Raw genomic sequence first — 20364 nt, 5'->3', positions numbered from 1 at the left:
ATTTTGCACAAAGTTATATATCTGTTATTCTGTATGTACTGAGTTTACAAGGGTTTAATGATGTGATGGTTTTAATACAGTGAATATAAATATTATTGATGTTAAATCTTTTAATGGGTATATAAAACTAAAACACTTCATGCAAATACAAAGAAAAAAAATAACCACTTGAAAAAGACTTAGTATTTCATATAGTATTTCATCTTGAAAATAATACTGTTAATGTTCATTGATTAATGTCCATTTATCCCAGTTTTACTGTCCATGCCTTTTAACATCCTAAAATAAACTCAGGCAATATTATATTTCACAATCCAGAAATTTTGTTTTCAAACAATTCTGTTCAACTGATGATAGATAAATAGATAATACATGCTTTGCATAATGTATTCTGATTATTTAACTTATGGAAAGTTGACTTACATATTAAGTTCAATTCCCTGTGATTTGGATTTTGCTGCACAATATATGGGGGTGTTAATATTTAAAGTACCTGTTGACATTTGAGGATCCCCCAGGTTCTAGCTGGCAGTGTATTACAACATTTCTTACTCTTTAAATGATAGAGGTTACAGTATGTGCATATAGACTGGGTGAAATAATCATTCATCCTTTTAAATCTAATATTTTTGAAATAATATTTATGTAAATTGAGATTTTATTCAGATTTGAATTATAAGCTGCCTACATCTGTTTTATGAGCTTCTATACTTTTTTTACTGATTAAAGGGAAAGTTCACCTTGACAGAATGTTTATTGTAAAAATAGCAGAAGAAATGATAAAAAAAATATTGGCAAAGATTTGAGGAAAATCCATCAAAGAATAAAAAAGGTTAAGATTTAATTATTTTATTTATGAAGTCATATGCGAGCTGCTTTCCTAAATTTGAAATATTAAAATTAGGAAAATGTCATTTTTTGGGGAAAAATGAAAATTCTCTTTTATTGTACCTTCAGTATATCAATACATAAATCATTTCACACCGCTCCTAAAAGGAAAATAACTAATAAGTCATGAACCATTAAAAAAATGAATACATTGTATACCGGTATACCAAATATAAATGCTCATTTATGATGTCACAAATCAATAATTTGAAATTGTAATAACTTTCTTGATCTTTAATGGATTTTCCTCAAACCTTCAATATTTCATATTATTTTTTTCTGCTATTTTACATAAAGTTTTTGTCAGGGTGAACTTCCCCTTTTTTTCAGTAATTAAACTTATTTAATTTTATGTTATTCAAATGACTTTCTGAAGTCTGTATACTTTGCTTATAAGCGAAAGTAACTTTCCAATGGTCAATAGAACTGACAGCAGCCTAAGAGTTACCGTTAGTTTATTTCCAATTAGTCTAATGCCGTTGGCTGTACAGATCTTATATTAACCTGAGGGGAGTTTCACAAATAGTGTGATTAAGAGTCATGCTTAAATACCGACGTGCACATGATTTTCTAACACACAATCTCATTGATTAATACACAGAAATATGCAGTAGTGCATGCCCTCTTAGCACGATTTAACCAATGCAGTGATATATACCACACGCAACCGGGAATTTAAGCGTGACCCTAAGTCACACTTAAATCTTTGTGAAACATACCCAGGGCTACTAACATCCGATATGCATTCCAGGCTAGGGATTGTACTGGATGAGTTAGCTCTTGTATATCATGTGATCATGATCTCATTCTGATGTAGGGACAACAATGTCAAAGGTTGTAGAGGTAAATGAATTGTAATTAAACTTATTCTTGAATGAATCATGATTGAATATGGGAGTGATGATCTGATTAATCATTTTTGAAAATTTTTTTAATCAAAAGGGAGTGGTTGGCCCCCTTCAGTGGGGCTGTCCTTATATGTATCTTTGGAATTAGCATAAATAGAAGTTTGAAATATGAATACATGTTATTAATTATACATGGTGACCTCAGACCAAGTGTGTAATTATTATTATATTCTCTGATGTGAAATAAAGATATTTATATACATATATCTATGAAATTGAAAGTTGTTTGTTCCATTTGTTTAATCAAAACAGAAAGATTTGTAACTTATACATTGCAACCAATTTAAAAACCCTGTCACAGGAATCAAGCAGAATCAGCTGGAATCATAATAAAAGGAAAATCTGGGAAATATCAGGTGGGGTGTCTAATTCACTCAACTGGAGTTTAAATAGGGAAGTAAATTGCCCAGGTGAATGAGGCGACTTTGAGATGGGGGTGTTTTTCAATTTTAGACATGGCCTCTGAAAAATCTGATCTAACACACTTATTGCCCTTTACACCCAGTCAATATTACTACTGAGTTCCATTCTTAGACTGGAACCAAAGAGAGAGGGGGGGGGGGGGGGTATGGATATGGGTGGATAGAAGAGAGAGAGAGAGAACATCTAGAAGGGGAGGGAGCAAGGCAGGGGGGCAATTTTTTTTTCACCCATTTTTTTCCTGATCAACCGCTCAAAATTGACTTTTTTTCTTTGAAGGGGTTGTCGCAGTGGCGTAATGAGCCAACAATTTTGAGAGGGCTCGATATGGTGCATCGCATACAATTAATAAAAAGTTGCCAGCAAAAAAATTGACCCTTTTATTACAAAAATCCAAGTTAGTGCTATATTTTTACATACAATATGGATAATAATATCATATTTCTCCCTTATCCCTTTGCTTTCTCTTTTTTTTCTTAGTCATGAACATTTTTTTATCTATTTTTTTTATTGGGGGAGGACAAAACGCCCATGTCCTAACGGTCTTTTCTTAGCTTTATTCTTATAACATAAATGTGTAATAAGTCCTATTTAAATGTCAGCGAGATGTGGGAGCAATTTTTTTTTAAATTCAATGTATTTTGTCCTGAAAATTGACCATTCTTTGCAATGTTTGTGAACCTGAAGAAGATGCGTATGTAACAAGATAATTACTGCAAGCGCGAAGCGCGAGCAGAAATTTCTAATTTACTTTCTGGCCTTGTCGAAGGGAGATCTGTTAACAACGTTTTGCAGTTAGCCATTAAGACGATAAATTTTATCAATGAATAAATATTGCGAGCGCAAAGCGCGAGCTGAAAATTTTTAATATTCCTACCTAAAAATGACGTTCTATGCACTTTTTGTAATCATGAGCAGTATAGGTATATAACTAACAATTGATGCGAGCGCAAAGCGCGAGAAGAAAAAAAATAGATTTCAGACCTAAAAACACTATATTCATGTTTTGTAAATCATAAAAAGGATGGACATAACTTCCTACATTAATAATGCGAGCGCAAAGCGCGAGCAGAAATTTGACATTCCGATCTGAAACTGGATAATTTTTGCACATTTTGAATAAAGATCACGCTGCGTATTTCAATAAACATGAGTGCGCGTGTTTAAAAGTTAGACAGAATCTGAATACATTTCATTTTTTGAAAACCAATAATGCGAGTGTAGCGCGAACTGAAAATATTTGATATTCCGATATGAAAATGGTAAATTTAAACACTATTCAAAACACTGTGTAGTGAAATTGTGAGGTGGATGTGGACAACACTCAATTAATGATGCAAGCGCGAGCTGATATTTTATTATCATTTTGACCTAGAATCGGGACATTCTAGGCCTAAGGACATTTTGTCATATGAAAACAATGACTGTCTTCCCATTCCTCTCTGGAATACACAAAGATAATAGGTATGAAAGGGCGCCGGAAGCGGGGGGGGCACTTGCCCCCCCAAAGAAAATTTTGGGGGGGCAAAACGAGATTTTGCCCCCCCAATGTGCCCACCTAAAAGTAGAAAAATGATATTATTTAAGGACAAAAGTAAACGATGAAGGCACTTTTCTGCCTAAGAATTGTTATTTCTTTTGTCAAAAATGAAAAAATTTCGCCCCTGACGGGGCAATTACACATCTTAGTAAGCCTTGCGTCTTTTGACGAACATGTCCCTCTGTGAAACATACCTTTGATAAGCCCCCTTTTCCATCTTATTACAGTGTGATAACGTATAACCTTTTAAACCCCCAATCCACAGAGAACAAGACCGCTGGTAGACCTTTGAAAGACCATGAATTTTGGTTGATCTTTCAGAGGTCTCTCAATGGTCTTTGAGGTCTTACACGAGTCCTGACCAATCTTTCAGTGGTCTTCGTGGTCTCTAAAACTTGTTGAAACGGTTCAAAACAGTCTTACAACGGTCTTTCAGGAAAATTGTCTTTCAGTGGTCTTTCAGCAGTCTTTCAGCGGTCTTTCGATGAACTTTCAAAGGTCTTCATAGTCTTTCATTGATCTTTCGGCAGTCTCTCTCAAGATTTTTGCGGAGATCACTGAAAAACTCATGAGAGATCATTGAAAGACCATTGAAGGACCAGGCAAAGTCCATGGAAAGAATTCTGAAAGACCACTTATTGCATAAAAGATCTCTGAAAGACCATTGAAAGATCTCGAGAGGACTAGTCTAAGACAGTACGACAAGAAATATCCATCAGTCTTTCAGAGTTCTTTGAGGGGTCTTTCTGAGCCATTCCAGAGAGAGATGACAAATTTCATTGATCTTGAAGACCGCTGTAAGACCTCACTAATTTTAAGTTATCAGTGGTCTTTCAATGGTCTCCGTTCTGTGGAATGGGGGCCTATTAAGAAATACATTTCAGACTAAAAACCTGAACCTAAAGATCTGACAACTTTCCTGTATTCTGATTGGTTGAGAAGCATTGTTACCATAGTAACTGTCGGATAAAACAGGACTTGTCGGATAAAACGTCCTACAAGTCCTTTCATGAAACGCTCCCCGGACCCGATATCACCAACGCGCGTGAACGCTAGTTACTCGAGCAACATATGGAATCTGAAAATAGCTGTAAAACCGAAAAGTTTAAAGAGTTATAGAGGATTGAGTAGTTGCTTATTGGATAAATGAGAAGATGCTAGCTTGAGTCGGCGAATGGAGTGCAGAGCAGGAGTACTCATCTATCAACTAATCAAGCCTCTTCTTCAACCTTTTCTGGTTTACTGTCTTTATCAGGACTACGCCCATTTGAACAAAAAATTACTCGACTATTACTTCCTCCTATCAATTTCACTTCATCCTCTATCCACTTTTTTTTCGAAAACTCCACATGGTGTACCGTCAACCACATCCGCTGTTGGAATGTAATTGTTTTCTTCTAAATAATATATGTTACATAATGTACATTATGAACTGCCGTAGTTATTTTGTTAGGTCATGATTATTTAAAATGAATATTTCCTGGAATTTGATATTCATCATTTGTTCATTTCCTAGTTATGGTCACATTTTCCCCAGAAAATATGTAAAGAAAAAAGAAGATTTTGAAGGGGTCATCCAAAAGTGCTTCCCAGCCATACAAAACATGCCAAAGGAAACACATAAATCGAGTAATGTTTTAAATTTTCAGAAAAGTTTTAAATTGTTAGACAATAATTAAGCAGGTCATATTTCTTTTTTTCCTCCAGTTACAAAATATGAAACGTTTTGCCTATGCATGGATAATCACGGACTCTCTCCAATGCTGAGGTCAGAAATGATTTAAATAGAATGGGGATTTAAGCGCTTATCGCAAAATGTCATACTGTTCTGCCACGTCAGAACAGTATGACATTTTGAATTTAAAAAGACATTCATTAGAATGTATTTTGTTTCTGTTGTTACGCTTCTTCTGCTTAATACAATCCTTGAAACTTATGATAATTGTACTCCAGCTCGCATCGTCCGTGTATGTAAATGTACATAAATAAATATTTCTGAAAGGATATTGCATGAAAAATGTAATTTCTGGTATTTTGAGTAAATATAAGCGTATTACGTAATTTAATTGATCAGACACGAAAACCACATTCCGAATTAAGCGATCGTTTTGCGCGTAGATTTCATAGGTTCTCATAAACTCTGAGTATAGTCTTTTATAGTGAATTCTATGTTTAATTCTCAAGAAATTGATTTTTGAATTCTCTTAGAAACTTAATTTTTAAACTCCATTTTTACACAAAGTCCTTACCGTGGGGGGGGGGGGGGGGGTCCCACGCCTTCTCCCGCTCGATCGCTTCGGTATCTCACGCTGTCAAAAATATTGTGCCCCCTTCGGGATTTTGCCCCCCCCAAAACTGAAAGTGTTCCGGCGCGCCTGTAGGTATGCCTACTTGGCAAATCAAATAATGCGAGAGCACAGCGCAAGCCGCAAAATGTTGATATTCACACCTTGAAACAGACATTTTACAGAGCACGTGCTTAAAACAGATCAGTTGGTAAATCATACAAACCGATGAAAGCTCAAAGTCTGAGCTGAAAATATGTTTTGTATATATTCACTTCAAACTTAATGTTAAAACGTAATGTTTTTTTTATATAGTCACCTTGGAGCATAATTTGTAAGATGAAATGTTTTGAGGAGTGAAGCAATTAAGCGAGCAAGCCCTATGTTGTTCAGCCATTGAGCTATTATCTAATGTGACTAAATGTGAATAATTGTTGATGGTCCTTTTTAAGATAATGGTCAAATAATGCTTCTAGAACCACTGAAAACCTTTTTAAAGGCGAAACAAGCTATAATATCTAGCTGATGTTAATGGCAAATAGATTCGTCGATCCATCACTTTACAAAAAGTTTAGGCAAATTTGTGGTTGCATGGCGATTTACATTGCATTTTTTTCTCCCTAAAATTTCACACAAATATTGTTGGTTCTAAACGATTAAACATTTCTATTTGATTAAAACGATGTAAAATTGTTTACTTTATTTCGCGCCATTCTCCATACTTTTGACAATCAACTACCAGTGACGGACGTCCACGCCATACTGGTCCACGCCCACTTTATATCAGCTGTTTGATCGATAACGTCATTATTCTTTGCTGATTGATAGAGCGTGAAAGATGGCCTCCTTTCCAAACCGGGAACGGCTCGGACAAGCTGATTTGTTTTTTAAGATCATCCTTTTAGGAGATGCTGGAACCGGAAAGACATCATTGATGCTCAAGTATACACAATCTGATTTAGATGAAGCTGGTCGTTACGAACATTCTCTGGACACATCAAGCAAAATAATTCACCGAGATGACATGACGATCCAGCTGGATATTCGCGACACTGCTGGTTTGTAGTCCCATTCGTACTTTTTTTGTGGTCATAGGGTCCAACTTCATTTCCAGCATTTCTGCGATATTGATTTTATTTTTGAAGAAGAAATCATTAAAAAAACAAGAAATTTGTTATGGAAAGATGGGAAGAGCTTACGGCTGTGTTTACATCACATCGCCAACTTGATTTCTTTGTCTTATTCCCGCTTGGCGACAGCAAGCAGAATGAATTCTTCTTTAAAAATAAAATCAATATCGCAGAAATGTTGGAAATGAAGTTGGACCCCATGTACATGTTTTAGGGCTAGATCTTTTAGAGGGAAAGTAGAATTCTCGGGGGCGAAAGTTTCAGGTTTTGTACCCGTACGTGGGTGAATATAGCTTGGGATCTCAGGCGTCAGTGGGGAGTGACCATACGTAGAGTATATGACTTTTTACTCCAGACACCTCCAGGCTAGGGGGGGGGGGAGGAGGAGAGGGATGAGGGAGGGGGGAGGAGATGAAGAGTGGACAAAATGTCAGTCAACTTTGTAGGCCTATCAAAAACAAACAAACTTAAGAATAAGAAACAAGCCAAGGGCTTTGGCAAGGGCCAGGCCAAATAATATGCAAATTGTCAGTAGAGTAGAGCCAGAAGTGAAGTTCCAAAAATTGGGATTGTCCCAGAAAAACAAGGATAGGTCAGTGTCTATCCTCATAAACCACGTCAAATCTGCGGGATTGTCCTTGTTTATGGGGACAGTGTTTTTTTCACTTACCCTGCGGGACATACATAGAAGGCAATTACGAGGATTTAGAGTGCAAAAAATAGATTCAGACTGAAGCTATTTTTAGCACTCTCAGTCCACTCGTAATTTCACTTTATTTCAGTAACCTCACTTCCCCCCCCCCAAGTTCACCATCTATTATTCATCACTTGCCATCTCCTGATAATCTTGTTCTGAAACCTGATATGTTTACATTAACTATTGCACTTGATTGGTGTTGGTACTTGACAGGTGAATGAACTTTCCCAGTTTTTTGTGTGGAGAAATCTTTGTAAATGAGACAGTCCTTGTAAACTGGGACAATCCCAATTTTCTGACCAGCACCTTTACTGATCATGGTTTCGGGAACCATTACTCATTGATTTGTTTGCGTGCACTATTAATAGTTCGTAAGCCTAATGTAAGTGTCTCATGCCTTACTCATATGCATGATCGTGAGACAATTGTCTTTGCATGTCCACAAAAATATAATAAAAGAATAATGAAGGAAAATGGGAAGACAGGGGTGATCAATCTCTATTTTTTCAGTTGAATCACTGGACTATGTCTTGCTTTACTACTTATACATCGACTGATGCAAGGTAGAAAATAATTTCTGCTTTTTGGCCACATTGGGGTCATTGCTGAATTTTGGGGCTATTTCTTTCATTTCAAGAGCTTCTTTTTGCTCAAGTTATTTTGTCAAATCATACTATTATTCTGCTGTATGTCGAATATTGATTACCTGACTTTTAATTTTTAGTGAATATTGTTTGTGGTAGACATTGGGGCAACCTTAGAAAAGACAGCTGCCTTAAAGCATTCCATTAACCATTTTACAAATTTTTAGGGGTGATTTTGCATCATGACCTCTCGGGCAAAGTCGCCTGTCACATTTCTCTATTTCCTACATGTATGCCCTGAAGTCATTCCAAGTCTAAGCGATTGAAGTTTTGAAAATAATCAGTGTCTACAAAGTCAGATTCAATAGAGCAAAATCAGAACCCCAGTAGTAGTACATTGTGTGAATGAGATATACATATATAAGCTCCTCCAAACTGCATGAGAGATGGCTAGCTGTCTGAAATGCGGTAGACATTATATTGTTTATGAAACTGTTGAACAGCCCAGATAAAGCTTGCTTCCATGTATGATCTCAAAATACTTCTGGGCCCCGTCTTACAAAGAGTTATGATTGATCCAATCAATCGTAACTACGGAAATCCATCAGTGTCATAATTTTTTCTACAGGAAATTTGTAAAATGTCCTTTGTAAACAGAGAACACACCCAATTGTCAAGGTATCAATGGATTTATGGATATGAATTCATATCTAGAATTTTTTTAAAGAAACATGCATTTATATGCTGACTTTGCTGGCTTTCCATAGCTACGATTGATTGGATCGATCTTAACTCTTTGTAAGACAGTGCCCTGAGATACATGTGAAAACATTACTGATATTTTATTCAATTTTATAGGAATGGAGAGATACCGTAGCTTGACCAAGTCTCATTACAACGGGGCATCAGGAGCTCTGGTTCTCTTTGAGTTAACGGATGAAAAGAGTTTTTCAAATGTCACTCATTGGTAAGTTAAATCATTCATACAGTTCTGTTTTTCTTTTCTTGTAGGATTCACGACTTATTGATTGATTATTAACTTGTTTATTATTTGATTATTTGCTTATTCATTTCAATTATATTGATTCATTTCTGTGTTTATTAATTTCTTTGTTTGTTAAATTCTAGTCTTTGGTTTTAATAATAATTGATTTATATAGCGTTTTTTTCCAGAGGATACAAAGCGCTGTTAATTGCATAAGACAAGTTAAGGTTTATGGTTATATAAGTGTGTTTTGAGATGTTTTTTGAAGAGGTTAAGTGAAGAGAGGTTTCGAAGAGATGGGGGGAGTTTGTTCCAAAGACGGGGGCAAGAGATTGAAAGGAGTTGAAACCGGCCTGTTTTCTGGACTTTGGAATTACATATGAAGGAGAAGCAGTAGAACGAAGAGAGTAAGTAGATCTTTGTTGCTGAAATAATGAAGAAATGTAAGAAGGTAGTGTGGTTGACAGAGACTTATAGGTTGAACAGTATTCGATAATGTATTCTATCAGAAAACAGAATACATTCTCACTCACAGTATCAAATTTATCAAGAGTTGAATCAAGTTTACATGTATTTGAAGATATGTTAGATACACTACATTCAGTTGGGACAGTGCCCTCTATTTCATCTCTAATTTTAGAAACATTACTGGCAACCGCGTAGCCAGGATTTCATTTTGGAGGGGCGGTAAATGCACGCGAAGCGTGCCAACACTTACAGAGCGCGCGAAGCGCGCTCCCTAGGGGGTGGGTGCAGGGAGGGGGAGTTTCCCCCTCCCGCGCGAAGCTTTTAGTGTTTCATAAATTAAAATGAAAAGGAGCCGTTTCTCTTGTCTCTAGTACCTCCAATTCGGTTGACTATATTGCGATTTTGAACCTTGTTTTCAAAAGTGATTGTGAACACACAAAAGAGGTATACAATGGAGGAACTTAAAATGATAATAACTCCGCGCGAAGCGCGGAAGCTAAAGTGTTTTATCAATTTTTCTTGCCATAAAAAGGGTCCAGAGAAAAGGGTATTCTCAAAGATATATTGAAACTTTCTTTGGAAAGATCAGATTTGATTACAAACAATTTAGCATCAGTGCATACTTTTAACTCGCAAAACAGAGGAGAAGATTGGTAGAGGAAGATATTCCTCCCCGCGCAGAGCAATGAAACTCTGAAATTTCAAAGGGCGGACGTTTCATCAAATGTAAATATCTCTAATACCCAATCGTCTCTTATTCAATTGATTTTCTAAGATTATTGAACTTCATTACAAGGAAAATAGTGCGCATAAAGTTGAAACTTCTGTGATTTATTGAAATTATCTATCTATATAATAAAGGATGATTATTTTTTTTTACTTATCCTGAAGCGCTTCATTTTGAATATAAAGAAACTTAGGTGTCATTCAAAATTTCAAACTGAAGGCGCAAAACAGGACAGGAGATGAATGTATACAGGGAAATGACATGAAGTTTAAATACAATTTGATAAAAAAAAATATTGTACTTTTAATTTAATACGACACGAATTCCATACCTTCCTCTTTTAAATTAGGAACCTGTTTGAACCCAAAATATGGTTGTTTATAGTAATGAGCTGAAAAGCGGGAGAAGCTGACTTTATGGAGGTGACGGCAGAAACTGATATAAAGATTTTCCCGCTCGGAGCCGACCAGACCAGAAGTTGCGCGATCAATTAAAAAAAAAAATAACTTCATATATTTACTTCGGCCTAACTTTACTCAAATTCATGCCCTATATGTATACAATTTTACTTTAACTGGCAAGAAGCACATAGCTGAGGTGGAAAAACAGGTTAAGGTGGGGGAACAATGGAGAACTTCAATATTGTCATTTAACCGCGCGCAGCGCGGGAGCAAAAATCATATAATAATTTGGAGCAAGAAGAGTGAAGGAGTTTCTCTTTTGAGAAAAAAATGAATAAAAAGAAAAAACACAAAGCTACCTTTCTTCCCTTCCTCCCTTCCCTTTTCCTTTTCTCCTCTCTTTTTTCCCTTCTATTTTTTTCTCTTTTGGGGACGTTTTGGGGGGGGCGACCGCCCCCACCGCCCCCCCTGGCTACGCGCCTGATTACTGGCAAAATGATCTGAGAAACTTTCAGCAAGTTCTGTAGAGTTGGGAGACACAGGAAGGACATTACTACTGGCATTGAGCAATTCGTTGACCGTCTTATACATGTCCTTAGTATTACACGAAGAAAGTTTGTTACGATAATAGTCTTTCTTAGCGGAAACAACAACATCAACTACATTCCGCTGGGCCTCAATATAAAGTCTGTAGTTAGCATCTGACTTTGCTTTGCGCCAGCATCTCTCAGCACGTCGTCTGATACGTCGGGCTTCATTCACTTCGTCGGTGTACCAGCCAGGCTTCACCCGAACAGACATTGGCCTTGTTGATGCAGGGGCATGGGCGTCCAGGACCTCACGACAAGCTTTGTTGTACTGTAGCACAAGATCATCTATGTCACTACTTTCACATTCCATGATTGAGTTCATCCTTTTAGAGAGATCCTTAGAGAACAGATCATGATCTATTGACTTAAACTTTAGTGTCATAGTCAATTTTTTTGTGTGTAAGAAATGAGACAGTGAGTCAGGGCACTGGGAATGATTTTTAAGAGAGGATGCAAGTTATGTAAATTTGACAAGCAAAAAAAAGTTTTTCACTAAAAAATATAGGTCAGTTTGGTTACATTTCTCCATTTAGCCATACCTACCAGAATTCCAGGGATTTGCTGCATATGAAGAAAAACACATGCAGCACCCCATAGGAAGATCTTAATAATAATAATAATAATTATTGCACACATATCCACCTTGTTAGGTGCTCAAGGTGCTCCTATATTACCCGGCTAAGCTAGGCGTTCATAGCGCACACAGCTTCTTAAGGAATTACTTCCTACCGGTACCCACTTACCTCACCTGGGTTGATTGCAGCACATTGTGAATCAGTTTCTTGCTGAAGGAAATTACGCCATGGCTGGGATTCGAACCCACAACCCTTTTGGGGGTGCTTCAGCACCTTAACTTCCCAGGCCAGGGCCATGCAGTGAGTGAAACTGGTTGTTGAGGCTGCTGTTACATTATTTCATCCGTAGCCCTCTATGATAATTCTATTTTGACCTGTTACAAGATCATCATCCTAATACCCTATAATATTTTTTTTAGTTGTAAGGTGGGCATATAAACAATATTATGAAAGAAATTGAAACTCCTTGTTTGTGCTGTCTTGCTTGAAGTCAAAATCTGGCAATTGTACAATATAGGCTATATTTTGTAGTTATTATCACTGGAATAAAATGACGCCCTACATCATTGCTTTTCAAATCTAAAAAGGATCAGGGTCCATTTCATGTCTTACCAAAAAAGATTATTCACAGGAATTCGACAAAGATATTTGCTTGTACATTCACAAATTTACTGTAGGACCATATCAATCACAAAGTCCATTATGGCTCATGAGTATAGCCTTCTGCAGATAATGTTTATGACCCACTGGAAAAACCCACACTACACAAAATTGATCTGATAATATGAATAGAATAGATTTTGATAGTATACATGTAGGCCTATACGTTATATTTTGTTGAATGCTGATCATTATACAATACAAGATAAATGGTTAAAAGATAAATTCCAGTTGTGGTAATGATCTCAAAATGACTTTTTACAGAATCCAATATAATGACCACCCAAGTGTCTGTTTATATGAAGAAAAAACATGTGCCAAAGGATTCTGGAAGAAATTGTGTAATTGCTGAGAAATAAGCAAAATAAGCGCGGATTCGGGCACTTCCGTCGGGTCTTTATTCCAGCAATATAATATACACTGTCCCATGTGTGCCTATCTGTGTTGGCGATCTTAAGTGTGATTGTTTTTCAGATTAGATTTTATGATTTCACAAAGTGCAGTTTATGTCACTGTACCAGATCTGGATCGACGATGATACACTAATACTTAACCTTGGTTTTAAGGACTTTCTCACGAAATCAGTGTTTTACTGCAACTACTGTAATTTAGCTTTAAAATACAATTGTCATCTCATAAAAGAAATATGTGTGATGGAGCAAATCAGTCCTGAGAATATTTGTGTGATCTGGGTGTTCATTCTATGCAGGAATCTTCCTCCATAGAATTATTCGATATGACCAAGATTATTGATGTATAAAATTTGAATTATTTTGCTGAAAGTCACCACATTGCTACGAGTAGAATGTTGGATAATGTCTAATGGAATTTAGACAGTATATTCTCCTGTCCTACTTGAATGAAATAAAACCAAAGTCAAATTTCTTAGACATAACACATGCTTCATTTAGTTTGTGTTCACTACACTACCTTCCCCAATCAATCACCTTCGTCTGCCTTCATTCAATCATGCACACTTTACTCATTGTTTCTCAATGTTTTGATTACATGTGATGCTCATTTGTTTACATTATTATTCAGCATCCAATTTTATGATGTTAAACATGATGAATGAATTCTAAAATTTTGAACAATTATTTAAGAAACTCAACTGTTTTGGTGTAATGAGTTCAAAACACATGGCCTTATAGTATATTTAAAGTACATGCAAGAATGTTGATCTGCCTTGTGGGAAACTAAATAACTGTTTTTGTGTCAATGCATTTTCAGGGAAATTGGGGGTCATTGCTTTCAGTTGAATTGAAGGAAAAAAACTTACAAGTATGAAAATTGATGTTTGATCTTACAGGGAGCTCTCTGAATTTATATATAATAGGCCTATATGTGAATTTAGTCAAAACAGTAATATCACAGAGAACTATTCAGAATTATGAGATCAGTTTTGTGCTTGTCATGCCAATAGAGTACATACAAATACACATACATGTCTGGTCAGGTCGAGTTAGGTAATGACAATTAAGTCAATGTGCAAACTCCGTACACTGTAACTATACCTTTGAGCACTAAATTGGACTGTCTGCTATTAATGCTATGTACTTTCAGCAAATAAGGGAGTCATATGTGTTTACTTTAGCTGGAAAGAAATGACAATACGCACTCTTGAGAAGATTACATAGTTATTCTTATCACAGAATGCAATGATCATATTTTGAGTGGGGGGAAAAACCTGACATAATGTCAAAGCATTCTCGTCTCTAGTGATTAAAGTCATACTTTAATAGTGGTTATATTTAGCAAAGAGTGATCACCCTTTAAAGCAGATGTGAACCAATAGCACCATCTCGAGTCCTCAACTACTCATACCTGGCCAGTTTCCTGACCCATAATGCTAGTGTAGTCTAGTAATACAGACCCATTTGAATGATAGCATGTACTAATCAACTACTCAATACATTTTTATCACAATAATCATGTTACCAAGTAGCAAAACAATTACTTTTCCTATCAAAACATTTTAGTTTCTCTAAACAAATACAATTATAGGTAAATTTATTCTCTGTAGTATAAGTAGATATCTGAAAATGTATATTTTAAGACTATACAACACACAGTCAATTCAATGAGAGACCAAACACAGTTCACTCCCTCTTTAACAGTGTTATCTGGTTGGAGCTGAATTGATTTAGATATTTGTATTTGTATAGACTTGTACTTTTTTTAATGAAAACCACAATTGAGTCTATTGTTAATCACTATAAACAAGAGGATTAACTTAGAAATATTCAAAGGCTCTGATGTCATTTTCATAGAAAAGTTATAAACAAATTATGTTAGATTTAAAGATTGAATGACAGTTCACTATTGTGTGTGTATTTATAGAAAGGTTACTTATTGTGAAAAAATCTGTCAGAATTAAAATTTACAAATTAGGGAGAGATTTTCATAGATCTTATACAAAGTCTCTTCTCCCAGATGCCATCTAAAATACAAATTATTTATGATTGAGCAAACACTGATTTATTAGTATCATTTAAATGACTTTACCCCCAATATAAGGAATGTGGTAAAATGAAATCAGTACCAGTACTCTGTATTGAGTAACCCCAATAAAGTGAATTGCGCAACTATTTGCATTTATTTATGATTTTGTAAATAAACAAAATCCCCATTTTATTAATGAAAGTTTATGATTCATTTGCTTATGCTTAGCTGAGGATTTTTTATGTGTGTGTGTGATTATAATACATGTATATCGGAAATTCATAAGGGGGACTGTGACTCTGTGAGCAATGAATAGACTTTCCAGTTTCCACCAAATTACAAAATGAAAAATGAAAAAGTGAATTGTGCCCTGTAGAAAACTGGCCATGCCCAAAACATATTAACATTTTAGAACTGTTTGTACTTTTTCAATTTTGTTACACTCTAGGTTGGAAGATCTTAAGCAGTACACCGATCATCCAGACAGAGTGCAGGTATTACTAGTGGGAACCCGGTGCCACATGAAAGACCAAAGAACAGTACCTGGCGACAGAATCACCAAATTAGCCGAGCACCACGGCGCCAATGTGATGGAAATCAGCGTGGAAGAAAACATCAATGTGACAGAGACATTTGACCTGCTTGTGGATAGGATATTGAGTGCTCGTCCTGAATTGAGAGGAGAGGGCCAGCCACTGTTCCTGCCGATACCTTCTGATGAACATAAGGAACTTGATTTCAGTTGTTCACAGTGCTGCCCTATAGGAGCCAGACACAGGGACTCGGGAAGTGGCGGTGGAGGTGGATGAGTGAGGATGGTCTCGTACGAATGTACTTGTATTGATATAAGACGGGCAGTCGTGCAGGGACCCGTCCAACCCAAATTCATGTTGATTCATGTTGATCAATGCACAGTGCTGTATGCAACTCTTATTTACAATGTTAAGTAAAGTAAATGTTAGTGACACTACATGTAACTCTGATTGACAGATGTCAAGGGATGGAGCTTGGCAAGATGAAAAATATTCTTTGAAAATATTAATATCTATCCAAATACATGTAGCAACATATAACTTTTATTCAACTCTCAATCAATAGAAATGAACTTGATTTGGGTCACAGGACCCTTTCAAAGAAAACTTTAAAGGGAAAGAAAGAGAGTGAATCACATAAACAGTAAGAGAGAAATATCACAATGAGGGTACTGTATCTTAGTAAACAACCCCAAATTTAGATACTGACCCAAAAAACAGTCTGAAAATTGAAATTTATTTTCATAATGTTTTCAATTGAGTAGACTGGCTTTAAGAATAGAATAAACCTCATAGAAGACGGATTATAGGAGTTGGATGAAAATAGAGTAGTACTAAAAGAGTTATGCTAATAATTGCCATATGCATGTATTAATCATCTATTTGGCAGTAAACAATGCATTATCAACATGCAATGTGTTAGACAGGAAGTAAAAATAGATTTGATATTATCCCCTCATATAATCATTTAGTGTGTAAATGAAAAAAAAATGTGTTGATATCAAGATGGTGTTTCATTAAATTCATTTTGCCATATATTGCAATGATCAAAGAGTGAGATAATGTTCATGCTTAATAGGTTGAAATAACATGGAGACATCATCTCCAAGGTTATGAATGTAGAGGGCAGCAACACCTAGCTAATTGCTGCTTCAGTGCTACCTTCTAAATGCATGTTGGGTGTATATTTTTCATTCATGTGTTTTAATTGTAACAAAAATTTAGTTCAGCTATTATTCCTGAACCGGAAGGATAGAGGACAATGAGTACCGCTATAGCCAAACTTGGCAATTCACATGTACTCTTTTTATGATGTTCCTGTTCTGAATGCTTTCGACTTTCAACTTTTTGCATAGCGACGCAGAATGAATGAAAACGCAAGTCAAACCACAATGAAGTCTTTGTTTTTGGAACACCTAGGCAGACGCTTTCTGGAACGTAGAGAGTCTATTGTCTAATGTCCTTCATGACAATGAAGTCTTTGTCGAGGGTTGGTGAATATGGAACAGCAGTTTCATCCGACGTTTCAGAGCTGACAAAAAAAATCGCAAATGTCGTTTGTCCAGAGTCACGGGCAGAACTTCTATTTTGATTTACAGACCTTCGACAAAGACTTCATTGTCATTAAGGGCATTCGACAACAGATTCTCTAAATCCAAGAAAGCATCTGCCTAACTGTTGCAAAAACCCAGTTGAAGACAACACAGTTCTATATCCAAGATAATGTGATAATGAATTATACTGTTATCTAACATTCCCATCTTTGAAAAATGATGCAGTGATTGTCAAATTCTTTTTAATCCTTTCATTCCATGTGAAAATTTGTATTTTACATTTGAGGATATATATTTCCGCCTGTTTAGGTTTATTTTTTGAGATGCTAAAACCCAGTTGAAGACAACACAATTCTACATGTATATCCAAGAAATTGTGATAATGAATTATATTGTCATCTAACATTCCAACCTTTGAAAAAAAAAGCAGTGATTGTAAAATTCTTTTGTAATCCTTTCATTCTTTGTGAAAATTTGAATTTTACATTCAAGGATATTTCCGCCTATTTATTTATAGGTTTATTTTTGTAATATTCATAAAAGATTATATTCCTTAAAAAATATTTTTTATATATTCAATCATTGCTAATCAGAAAGCTACTAACAAAGAATAGCTGATTTCATGCGTGCGGAATAGTTTTATACCCCAAAAAGTTATGCAGTAAATATACTTTTGGCAGGGATCCCGACCTATGTATATTTCATGTCGAATCGCGAAATGTATCCACTAATCTACTTAAATTCTACTTATATCGTCCACTTATAATAACCTTATATTTTGCATCCAGTTTTGATCAAGTTTTCAGTGATGTGCTTACATGAATTTTTCTATTTTTCAAAATAAACTTTTTGCTTGAATGGACTTGATCTTCAAAACTTATTTTCAATGCTCCTAAGAATTCGATTAGCACAAATTATTCTTGAGTAAAAAGAATATGGAATGATGGTATAAATGAAGGTTTTATATTATTTGCTATATGCAGCATTGGATATGCGTGCAAATCTATTTATTTATCTTGTATGTATATATTGATAGAAAAATAATGAATTCATAGATTATGAGTAATTCTACATCTGTATGTGATACTGTTCATTGGGAAGTGCAATAAATAATTTATTATATAAAGATACATGTAATGAACTTAAATGAAGGTGAGGTCAGCTTCTTTTGGCAATGGAAAAATTGTGCCAAATTGTCTTTGAATAATGTTATGTCCCACTGTATGAAGATTTGAATTGAGATGGAAACAAAAACACAAATATACAGAATGATTCAGATTAAAATACAAATTTTGTCTGTATATGTGCCTCCATGTAGTTATAGATCCATACATCAATTAAAATGAATGGTGTGGTTGTCAAAAAGATTAATCATTATGAAAACAATATAGAAAGGATTAAAGGTCATTATACAAATATTTGATTTGTATCAATATATGTTGATGATTGTTGACAGTGCTGATTGTTGAGGGTCTGAACTCAACTATTAATCCAAGAGTAATTTTTTGAGAAAAACACAGTTATGGGAAGTTCAAGTTGTGAAAAAATGTGAAATGAATATGATCATTAAGGTGATGAACAGCAATCTAATTATTGAACTTTGGAAATGAGATAAATCAATTCTTCACTCCTCATTGTAAAACAATGTAAAAAAAAAGAAAAAGAAGAACATAGAGTTTCAAAAATAATTGTACATGTATGTAAGCAGATTTGTTCATGAGTAAAAATGAATCCCACATCATGAGTGGTCAAGAATGTCAATGAGGGCAGCAAATACCCAAACCTATTTGTACATGTAGTTCTTGAATTAAGCATACTTGCAAGTGAAAAGATGGGATTCATTGATTGAACATACATTGAATATTCAGATAATTTACATTTAAAGTAGTGTCTTTGAATTTCCAATGTATTAATTTGTCATTATTATAAGGGTATCCTGCCTTGGTCATTAAAATGTGTGTGTTGGAAAGTAGAAAACTTAAATAAAACAGAATGGTTAAAAGTTTGTAAGAAATCTGACAAGTAATAATTAAGTTATGGCTGCTTTAAAATTGAGATCCTAAATATGTAGATGTAAAATTGGCAACTGGGCGATTCAATTTATGACAAGGGGCGAGGACAATATTCCCATATAGGTGATGTACGTAATTATCAGGGCTCTGTGGTTTTCTCTTAAAGTACCCATTCCCCTGGGGCAGTAATCGAAATATAACCCAGGTAGTATATTGCTTTTGTCCTCATGAAAGAAAAATATCATTTAAAGTAAAACTTCATAAAAGACCTTTTAAACCATTTAATGTACTGGAGTACATGAAAGAGTAGTCCTTGCCTTATAACTAAGACTCAAAATTCAAATAAAATAAATGCCATTTTAAAGGACAAGTTTACCCAACAAAAACTTGATTTGAATAAAAAGAGAAAAATTAAACAAGCATAACATGAAAATTTCATCAAAATCGGATGTAAAAGAAGAAAGTTATGGCATTTTTAAGTTTCGCTTCATTTCACAAAACAGTTAAATGCACATCTCGGTTGGTATGCAAATGACGAAACTGATGACATCACTCACCACTCCTCATCACTCGGTATTTCCTTTGTATATTATTATATAAAATATGAAATTATTATATTTTCTCGTCATTGTCATGTGAAATTGAAGTTTCATTCCTCCCTGAACACGTGGAATTCCACTACTTTACCATTTTGTGCTTCAGGCATGGAGGTCCTAATCGTCAATGTTGTAAAATTGAAATATTGTGTAATTCAAACAATGAAAAAGAAAAGAAATTTTCATGTGAAATTGAAGTTTCATTCCTCCCTGAACACGTGGGAATTCCATTATTTTACCATTTTTGTGCTTCAGGCATGGAGGTTCCTAATCGTCAATTTTGTAAAATTGAAATATTGTATAATTCAAACAATGAAAAACAAAAGAAATAGTGAGTGAGCGACATCATCGACTCTTTCATTTGGATGTA

The 20364-nt window shown here is 35.2% G+C and overlaps 1 protein-coding gene across 1 annotated transcript; it reads left to right on the top strand.

Moving 5' to 3' along the window:
- The first annotated feature begins 6843 nt into the window (after nucleotides 1-6843).
- LOC121408373 (ras-related protein Rab-3A-like) lies at nucleotides 6844-16584 on the top strand. Its single transcript, XM_041599829.1, has 3 exons — nucleotides 6844-7099; nucleotides 9311-9419; nucleotides 15749-16584. Exons 1-3 carry the CDS (start codon nucleotides 6880-6882, stop codon nucleotides 16107-16109), a joined length of 690 nt encoding a protein of 229 aa, XP_041455763.1. The 5' UTR covers nucleotides 6844-6879; the 3' UTR covers nucleotides 16110-16584.
- The last annotated feature ends 3780 nt before the right edge of the window (nucleotides 16585-20364 follow it).

Source organism: Lytechinus variegatus, chromosome 2 (assembly GCF_018143015.1).
Source record: "Lytechinus variegatus isolate NC3 chromosome 2, Lvar_3.0, whole genome shotgun sequence".
Lineage (NCBI taxonomy): Eukaryota > Metazoa > Echinodermata > Echinoidea > Temnopleuroida > Toxopneustidae > Lytechinus > Lytechinus variegatus.
The sequence above is the reverse complement of the archived record's forward strand: the minus strand, read 5'-3'. Positions and strand labels throughout refer to the sequence as shown.